The sequence below is a fragment of the Elephantulus edwardii genome, unplaced genomic scaffold (genome assembly GCF_000299155.1).
Source record: "Elephantulus edwardii isolate Elephantulus edwardi_28Jun2011 unplaced genomic scaffold, EleEdw1.0 scaffold00533, whole genome shotgun sequence".
Lineage (NCBI taxonomy): Eukaryota > Metazoa > Chordata > Mammalia > Macroscelidea > Macroscelididae > Elephantulus > Elephantulus edwardii.
Genome location: NW_006400283.1, coordinates 241,008 through 251,540, shown reverse-complemented (window position 1 = coordinate 251,540; position 10,533 = coordinate 241,008). Strand labels below are relative to the sequence as shown.

Sequence of the window (10,533 nt, the reverse complement as noted above, 5' to 3'; positions counted from 1 at the left end):
CAGGAGAGGAAGGCCCTCTATGGAGTGGATTGATTCAGTGACTGGGATAATTGGGATGGGAGTGTCGGAGACAGTGTGATTGGCACAGGACAGAGCGGAGTTTAGGGCTGTTGTACATAGGTTCGCTATGAGTTGCAAGTGACTCGACGGCACTTAACAACAACAACAACAACAGAAGTTGTGAAAAGTTAAGTTGAATGCATGAACATTGACCTTTTAGGTATTAGTGAGATGAGATGAACTGGTATTGATCACTTTGGATTAGACAATCACATGGTATAATATGCTGGGGATGAAAAACAGAAAATAGTTTTGCATTTATAGTTTAAAAAAATTCAAATTCTATCTTGAAGTTCAATTTGGTGATGTGGTATTTTCCATATGAATACAAGGAAGATGTGTTAATACAACTATTATTTGAATACAAACAGCTAAAGCCAAGAAGGAGATAATTGAAGACTTTTACCAAATCTTGCTGTCGAAATTTGACCAAACATACAGTTAAGATATGTTAAGGGTACTTGGTGAAATGCAAACTGAAGTGCAGAAATTGGAAACAATGAAGAAGAAATTGTAGCCAGAAAGTACAGACTGGAGAGCATTATTCTAAATGAACTAACCCGGTCCTGTAATGATAAATACTGCATAAGACCATTATTATAGACATAGATAACTAGTAAGATGTGTATGAGGATCTAAGGGGGATTAAAGGGGAGCAGGGGGGTGATGATGGAAATGGGGGATGTAGTCCTAAAGTTGCACAATATGAGGGGTGAAGGGAGGGGTGGGTAATGGCCTGGGAAAGATCTGGTGTGAAAAAAAATGTATACAAACTTTGCAAATTAACCAGTACAAAATGAAAATTTTATAAAAAAATACTGATTTGGCGACACAAATAAGACTTGAAAGAGAATGATGGAATTCTATAAATTCAATGATTTATTCATTGAAAGTACCTTTTTTAAATGAAGCACAGAGGATAATGTTACAAATGGACTTCACCTGATGGATTACATAGGAATTAGATTGACTATACATGTGGAAGGAATTGTTGAGAGTATCAACAGCCAACAGTCAAAACCAGGGGAATTTCTGACTGTGGAATAATTAAGTATTCATGGGGAAGTTCAAACTGAGACTGAAGAAAACAAAAATAAAACCATGAGAACCAAAACATAATCATAAGTCTATACCACCTCATTTTATAAATCATCATAAGAATAGTTTTGATGTACTGAACACCAATGATGAAAGACCAGATGAGTTGTGGGATGACATCAAGGATATCATCCATGAACAGAACAAAGTATTATAAAGACAAGGGGGGAAAAAAAAGAAAGAAAAAACCCAAAATAGATGTCAGAAGATACTCTGAAAATTGCACTAGTGTATCATGAAGCCAAAACAAAGGGAAGAGATATTGAAGGAATAAAGGTAAACAGAAGATTTTTAAAGGTCAGCCCCAGAAGACAAAGTAATGTAATAGAATGTGCTGAAAGCTGGAATTGGAGAATAAAAATGAAAGAATTTATTTGTCATTATTCAAGCTCAAAGACTGAAAAACAAATTCAAATCTTTAGTTGTAATACTAAGAGACACTGGTGGTGAAATCTTGAATGATCCAGGAAGCATCAAAAGAAAATAAAGGGAAAACACAGAATCCATGTACCAGAAAGAATTGACTGATACTGAAGTAGTCCAAAAAATACCATATGATCAAGTGTCAATGGTATTGAAGGAAGAAGTTATATAATAAATTATGGCAAACACTGAGAAGAATGGGAATTCCAGAACACTTAATTATGCTCATGAGAAACTTATACCTAAACAAAGAGGATGCTGTAAAGAGAACAGGAGAATACTGAATGGTTTAAAATTAAGAAAAGTGCATCAAGGTTTTATCCTCTCTCCATACCTATTAAATCTGTGTACTGAGCAAATTATTTGATAAGTTAGATTCAATGAAGAAAAATGTAGTTTCAGGATCAGAAGAATAGCTATAAAAAACCTACATTATTCAGATATAAAAATTTGCTTGCTGATAGTGAGGAGGACTTAAGTGTTTTTGTTGTAGAATTTTAAAGATTATAGCCTTAAATATGGATTATATCTTAACTCTAGAATACAAAATTTATCGTTGGGCTAATAAGGTATAATTATGATAGACTGAGGAAAGTTTGAAACTGTAAATGATTTCATCTTACTTGGATCCGTAATCAACATCCATGGTAATGGAGTCAATTTGAAGCCTAAGGTGTGTCTGATTAAGGCCCTGGCCTTTTCAATATTGCCATGTATCTGATAAGTGAAAAGTGAATAAGGATGACAGAGAAGGATTGACACCTTTGAGCTGTGATATTAAAGAAGAGCACTGAGTATCTCATGGAAAGCTAAAAGAGCAAACAAATATGTCTTAGAGAAAGTGTAGCCAGTGCTCCCCTGGAAGCAAAGATAACAAGCTGCATCTCAAATACCTTTGGCATGTTGCTAGGAGAGGCTATTCCTTGGAGAAGGACCTCATACTTGGAAAGGTGGAGGGGTGTTGAAAGAGAGAAAGATCCTCAACTAGATGGATTGACTGCAGTAATGAGCTCAAATGTGTCAGCAATGATGAAGATGTAACAGAATAGGACAGAGTTCAGATATGTTGTTCATATAGTTGCTATGAGTTGTATTTGACTTGATGGTACATAGTAAACAACAAACACTTTTAGGGAACTCTGGTGATGTAGTCCTTAGGAAGTGTCACTGTTAACCCAAAGACAGCATCTCTCTGTTTTATTCCACCAGAGACTCTTAAGTAGGAGTATAAGCAATCTCCTTTCATGTGATTTTTCAGACTTGAAAACATTGAGTCTGCTACAAGTTAATACAGTGAATAAGGATGACAGAAGAAAAATTGATGATTTTGAACTGTGATATTGGAAAACAGAGTATTGAATATCCCATGAACTGCCAAAAGAAGAGATATGTCTTTAAAAAAAAAGTGCAATCAGAGTGCACTTTTGTGGGAAAGATGATTAAACTTTGCCTCACATACTCTGGACATGCTGCTAAGAGAGGCTATTCATTGGAAAGGAACATCATGCTTTGGAGAGTAGGGGGAGGATGAAAAAGAGGAAGCTCCTCAACCAGGTAGATTGATACAGTAACTGTGACAACGGGTTCAACTGTGTCAGAAACTGCGAAGTTGGCACAGGATAGGGCAGGGTTCATATCTGTCATTCTTAACTTTGCTGTGAATCATACCCAACTCAAAGGCACCTAACTACAGCAACAAAAACATGAGCTGATTCTTATTCAACAGCAATGAGAGAGAAAATATTATGTTGGACAATGAACAAATAAGACATATAATTGATGCCTTTGAATTGTAATGGAAAAGATTATTCAATATGCAATGGGTTGACGAAACAAGGAACAGAGTTTTCTTGGACAATATGTTTCTGTTCTGGAGTGTTCTTTAGAGACAAAGATAATGATGGTTTATTTTATATACTTTGGATATGTTCTCTGGAGGGACAAATTCCTAGTAAAGGGCATCATGTTTGGAAATATGGAGAATTAGCAAAGGGAAGACTGTCAGGGGCACAAACTGACAGAGTGACTACCACACTGGGCAAGAGAATGTGAGTTTGGTCCTCGATTGGGCATGTATTTTCTGTATACACTAAGAACAGCAAAACCCCAAATTAATTGTATTGAAGTCATAACCAACTAATAGCCAACCTTCCATCAGAGGTTTTCAAAAGGTTTTAAATTGCAAGAGGAAATTGACAATGTTTTCCCATCAGAACCATTGATAGATTCAAATTTCCACAGAACCTAGTTACACTGAATTAGCAGTGCAACTATCTATGGACATCAGAGTTCACCTAGACATAGTATAGAATCTTCTGTTAACCATAGTCAATTCTCTCACTTAGATAATGCTTGCATCCACAATATTCTTAGCTATTGGTGAAATAATTATCAAGTAATCCTAAAATGTAGCTCATTGCTTAATACTACAGAGAGGAACACAAGATTACCTTTATTATTTTTAACTATCTCACGACATAACTTTGTAGCTATATTTTGCAAGATGGTGGAGTGATCCTTGGAAATATTCATGATGCTCATCTGTTGCAGAGAAACATTTCTCTGAAATTCTTCTTTGAGATGTTGTAGTTTTTCCATTTCTATCTTTGTGGTTCTGTAAACTTAAATTGAGAGAAACAAATAGAAGCTTTAATAATATTTTTCTCCCTCATTAGAACCACAACTTTATTTTTGAGACATCTTATTGAGAAGGTAAATGGTAGCTCTACAGGAATAAGATAAAAAGGTTAAAAACTTGCTTGGTTCCACAATCAACACTCTTGGCACTAGCAGTCAGGAAATCAAAACACAAATTGGAATAAGAAAATCTGCTGGCAGGGTGTTAAAGAACAGCAGGACCAGTCTAGAGGCTAAAGTGTCCTTGATCCAGGCCATGGTCTTTGCAATTACTTGCTATGCATCAGAGAGGGGGGAATGACAAAAGATGACAGAAGAATAATTGATGCCTATGTGGTGCTCGAGTATTGAACATACCATGGACTGCTAAGAAAACAAACAGGTTCATCCTTAAAAGGGCTAAACTGGGCTGTTCCTTGGAGGCTTCATCTGACATACTTTGGACGTGTTTTAAGGAGGGACCAGTCCTTGGAGAGGGACATCATGCTTGGGAGGTTGGAGGGACAGTTTAGGAGAGGAAGACCCTCTATGAGGTGGATGACTGGGGTAATTGGGGTGGGTGTGTTGGAGACAGTGTAATTGGCACAGGGCAGAGCAGAATTTAGGGCGGTTGTACATAAGGTGGCTATGAGTTGCAAGTGACTTGGTGGCACATAACAACAACATGGGTTGTGGTGTTGGAGAAGAGTATTGAGTATATCATGGACTTTCAAGAGAACTAACAAGTCTGTCCTAGAGCGAGTAAAACAAAGCTGTTCCTTGGAGGCAGATTTTGAGGCTCTGTCTGGCATAATTTAGGCATGTTGTTAGGGGGGACCATACCTTGGAGAAAGATATGCTTAGATGGGTGGAGAGACAGCATACGTGAGGAAAACCGTGGATGAGGTGCATTGACACAGTAACTGGGATAATGATGGTAGGTGTGTCAGAGGCACTGAGATTGGCTCAGGATAAATCATTGCTCAGAGATGTTGTGCATAGGGTAACTATGAGTCGAAGATGACTCAATGGCACATAACAGAAAAAACAACATGTCAAATGGACAACTTCCATTCTCTTAAGTAAAAGAAGAAAATTGGTTTTAAAATTCATGCAATTATAGGTGCAAGGGTGATACATACATTTAATTCCTAAGATTGCCAGTCCAATCATCAGTAGAAAGCACAGACTTATCAGGCCCAAGGTGGTTTTACGCCATGCCAAGGATGAAGTAGAAGGTTCTGTGGGAAGAAAATCAGCAGTGCTTGGAAATGAAGGGCATTTTAATGAGAATGTGTGACTCATTTTTAAAGCATTTTCTTTGTAATAAAAGTGATTTATTACAAATTTAAAAGAATATTTTAGAAGAACAAATCAATAAAAAGTAAAATCTCTTGGTTGATTATTTTTTTTTTATTTTATACTGGTTTATTTACAAAATTCATATACATTGTTTTTCTAAGTCTTTCCCATTTCCTTCACCTCCCACTCCCTCCACGCATTAAATTGTGCAGCTCTATGATTAACATCCCTCCCATCCTTTGCCCTCTGCTCCTACCCTCCCCACCCCTTTGGATCCTCATACTCATTCTATAGGAATGGCCTTATACAACAATATTTGTCCTTATGGGACTTAATTAGTTCACTTAACACAATGCTCTCTGGGTCCTCCCAAATTAGGCAGTAATTTACAAATAATTGCTCCTGCATGTTGCTTAGTATTTTAACATGGGAAAGTACCATAATTTCTTAACCCATTGTGGTTGGACGCTTGGGCTGTTTCCAAGTTCTTGTGATGGTGGATAACACTGCTATGAACATTGGTATACCAGTCTCCATTTGTATCTCAGTTCTCACTCTCTTAGGATATATTCCAAGCAATGGAATAGCTGAGTTATATGGAATTTCTATGCTCAGTTTTTTGAGAAAGCAGGTGCCAAACTGCCTTCCGGATGTACCATTTTACAATCCCATCAACAATGTATAAGAATTCTTATCTCTCCATATCCTCTCCAATATTTATTACTTACTGTCCTGTGAAACTTTGCCACGGCTATTGGAATGAGATGTTATCTCATTGTGCTTTTGATTTGCATCTCTCTTATTGCCAGTGATTTTGAGCATTTCTTCATATGTTTGTTTGCCATCTGAATATCTTCCTCTGTGAAGTCTTTCCATGTCTTTTGCCCGTTTTGTAATTGTGTTGTCAGTCTTTTTCTTGTGGTGGCCCTGTAGGATTCTGTAAGCTTTTGATATGAGAACTGGTTTAACTGAGAACTGATTTACATGCATAAGAAATACCTAAGATTCTGTAAGGGTCTCATATAAAAAGTTTACAGAATCTAAGGGAGCTCTGGTGGCCTAAGTGGCAAGACACTGACTGCACTGCAATCCCAGAGGTATGGGGTTCAAATCCACCAGATGCTCTGCTGGAGAAGGAGGGGGCAATCTCCTCCTGTACCAGTCAGATCTGATTTGACGGTACACATAAAAATAATACAATAAAAATAAAAAAATTTAAAAAAAAAAGTTTACAGAATCTTAGGTAAATCTTATGTATATAAATCAGTTCTCAGCTGACTGAGAGGCATTCAACAGGTTGGCTAGTTGAAAAAAAAAATGCCCAAAGCAAGATTTATAGTGGAGGAGAAAGTCAACCAAACCTGATACCTTATATTTTATTTGCAAAAATATGAAAAAATTTGATAGTTGTTAGCTAACAGAAGAAAACTTGAGTATTCCTTGGTTGACTAGCAAGCTTGGATGACAAAGTAAGCAATGTCCAAAATATACAGATTTCAATAATTGTTATTATTGAGTCAAATACAACTCATAACGACCCTATAAACAACAGACTTGCATCTTCACCTGTGTTGTGCCCTCATCATCATCTCTATACACTTGGACCCACTGATGCAGTCACTAAGTCAACACATCTCATTGGGATCTTTCTTCTCTTTCACTGATCTTCCATCTTTCCAAGCATGACATCTCTTTCCAAAGTATAGCCTCTCCTAGCAGCATTTACAAAGATGGAGTCTCATCATCTGAGCTTACAAGACACACTTTGGCTGTACTTTTCCCAAAACATAAATGTTGTTTCCTTTTGGCAGTCTATGGCAGGAGCGTGGTGGTGGGAGTGCAGGAATTGTGGCAAGCTTTTGGAGTCAACTGCTTTTCCGGGAATGTGTTTGATGTGCAGGTTTGCTCTATCCCTGGAGTGAGGCTAGCGAGCCTGGGCCTAGGGTTTGAACCAGGAGGCGGCCTTAAGCCCAAGGCAGCTGGGAAGAAATGGCCATGTTGTTCCTGGTTTGGCTGGCTCCTCCCAGGCTCGTGGGAAGCTCTCCTTGCCAGAAGGCAGGAGCGTGGTGGTGGGAGTGCAGGAATTGTGGCAAGCTTTTGGAGTCGACTGCTTTTCTGGGAATGTGTTTGATGTGCAGGTTTGCTCTGTCCCTAGAGTGAGGCTAGCCAGCCTGGGCCTAGGGTTTGAACCAGGAGGTGGCCTTAAGCCCAAAGGTTCAAATTGTCTTCCTGTCAAACATTCTTCTAGGTGGTATAGCACTGGTCTGTGCATTGCTGTACGGAGGTAACTCATGGTTGCTGTGATGCTGAAGCCTGTGACAGTGATGTGCCAATCGTGGTAATGGGCACCCATGGTGGACAGTGTTGGCTGGAGCTTCCCGACTAAATCAAGCCTGGAAGCAGGAGCGGCATCCACTTCCGAAATGGCTTGCCTCCAGAAACTCAATGTACGAACAGTGCTCAGGCTGTTCGTTCATAGGGTTGCTATGAGTCGTCTACGACTCGACGGCATTAAACAACAACAACAACAACAACAACCTGGGATACTCAGTACTCTTCTCCAGCACCATGGCTCAAAGATTTTTATTCTCATCCTTATTCATTTTATAGCTCAGATGCATAACATGTGTTTGAAAAGATCATGGACTAAATCAGGTATACTTTTTTATCAATCTGATGTCATTGCTCTTAAGTATTTTGGAAAGGTGCCTGACAGTGGACTTGCCCAAAACAATAAGTCTCCTGCTGATTCCACATTTGGGCTGTTTCTATTTTCTTGTTATTGTGAAAAATGTGGCTATGAATATATGTTTATATCTCTGTTTGTGTCTCAGTTCTACTTTCCATTCTTAGCAATGAAACAGCTGGGTCATATGAGATTCCTATGTTCAGCCTTTTGAGGATATGCAAAACTCCTTTCCTAAGCAGCTGTAATATTTTATAACCCCACCAGCATGTATGAGAGACCCAATCTCTCAGCATCTTCTCCAACAATTTTATTTCTTATCCTGTTGAACTTTGCTGTTGTTACTGGAGTGAGGTGATATCTCATTGTTGTTTTGGTTTGTATGTCTCTGACTATAAGTGATTTTGGATATTTCTTCATGTGTCTGTGGGCTTTCCAAAGTTCTTTCTTGGTGACGAGGCTTTTCATATCTTTTGCTCCTTTGTGATTGGGTTTTCAGGCTTTTTCTTGTGGAGGCCCTGTAGTATTCTGTAAACTTTTGTCATGAGACCTTTGTCTGAAGTGTCATTGCCAATTTTGTTGGCCTCTAATTTGTAGGTTTTCTTTTTACCCTATCACAAAAACGTTTTTGGTTTTTGTGGGGGGTTTTATTCTTTTCCTGTGGTTTCTTTTTAGCTTTATTTTGTTGACATTATGAAAATACATTAAAAAATCTTTTCTATATGTACATTTCAAGAACATTGGTTACATTCATGGTAGTAACTCCATGAAGGGTAGTAATTCTATGAATGTAACCAAGGTTCCTGAAGTATACATGTAAAAAAGATCTTCATATGTATTTTCACAATGGCACCAAAACAGGAACAAAACAGGTCCCACTCATTGATTTTATCATCTCTTGGTTGTGCTTTTCTGGCTATATTTATAAACCAGTTTATGCCATAGGCTAAGGCTTTTAAGTTTGGTCCCATTTTGTCTCTCATGATCTTTACGGTTTGGGTTTTCACCTGTAATTCTAATCCATCTTGAGTAGATTTCTGTTTATGGTGTGAGATGTGGATCCTGTTTCAGTTTTCTGTAGGGAGATGCCCCATTTTGTCAATCTGATGAAGAGGTTGCAATTTCCTCATTCCATGGATTTTAATTCATTGTCAAGAACCTATTGATCATAGGCAGGTGGATTGATTTCTGGGTTCTTGATTTTATTTCTTGTTCTCTGTTTCTGTCATTGTACCAATACCCTGATGTTTTTGCTATTAAGGCTGTTTGTAGGTTTTGAGATCAAGTAGTGTTATGCCTCCCACTTCATTTTTATTTTCCAGATGATCTTTTCTTATTTAGTGTCTCTTTCCTCTCCAAATAAATCTGCTGCCTATCTTTCCTGTCTCTTTGAATCATGAGTTTGGTATCTGTTCTTGAACATGTACAAAGCTTTTGGTATGATTGTTATATTCACAACATTGAGTATTCCTATTAATGAACAAAGAATATTTTAGTTATGTCTCTTATTGTTTTTGTTCTGTAGTTTTACTCTTAAAGGTCTTTAGTGTCTCTGGTTAGGTTTATTCTGAAGTATTTCATCCTATTGAAAATACTGCCTTTTTGGTTTCCTATTCCATGCCTTATTTTTTGCGATAGAGAGATCCCATTGATTTTTTTTTAAATACATTGATCATGTGTCCTGCCATTCTACTAAATTGGTATGCTATGTCTAACAGGTTCTTTTGCTGAGTCTTTGGGGTCGACTTTGCATACTATTATATTGTGTACAAAGCTATCTGTTGCACATAGCTATGGTTATAGGACCCTTTTGTCAGTTTGGATGCCTCTGATATCCTTTTCTTGTCTTACTGAATGGGTGTGGTGATAGTGGGCATCCTTGTCTGATCCCTTTTTGCAAGGACAATGCCTTTAGTTTTTCTCCACTGAGAACAATGTTGGTTGTTAGTTTTGAGTACATACTTTCCACTATTCTGAGGAAATTCCATTCTGTTCTTCTTTTGTTGATTATTTTAATCAGAAAGAGGTGTTGAATTAGGTCAGAGGCCTCCTATGCATCATCTAGTAGGATCATACGGTTCTTATTCTTTGTCTTGTTAATATGATTAATTATGTTGTCTTTCTTCTGTTGAACCATCCTGACATAGTTTATGAATCACATTTGGTCACGATGAATTATTGGAGTCTATTGGACAGGATTTTATTAAGCATTTCTGTGTCTATGTTTAAGACAGATATTGTTTTGTAGTGGAGAGGGGTTTTTGGTAATGTCTTTACCTAGTTTTATATTACGGTTTTGCTTCATATGATGACTCTGGGAGTATTCCTTCTTTTTCTAGGGTAAGGTC

General features: G+C 37.7%; 1 protein-coding gene across 1 annotated transcript in view; it reads right to left on the bottom strand.

Annotated features, from left to right (window-relative positions):
* CLEC12A (C-type lectin domain family 12, member A) overlaps window positions 1-10,533 on the bottom strand; it is a 45,856-nt gene that overhangs the window by 18,158 nt on the left and 17,165 nt on the right. The window contains exon 2 of the mRNA XM_006903199.1: window positions 4,032-4,202. Within this exon, the coding sequence (XP_006903261.1) occupies window positions 4,032-4,202 (171 nt within the window). The remainder of the gene's footprint in view (window positions 1-4,031; window positions 4,203-10,533) is intronic.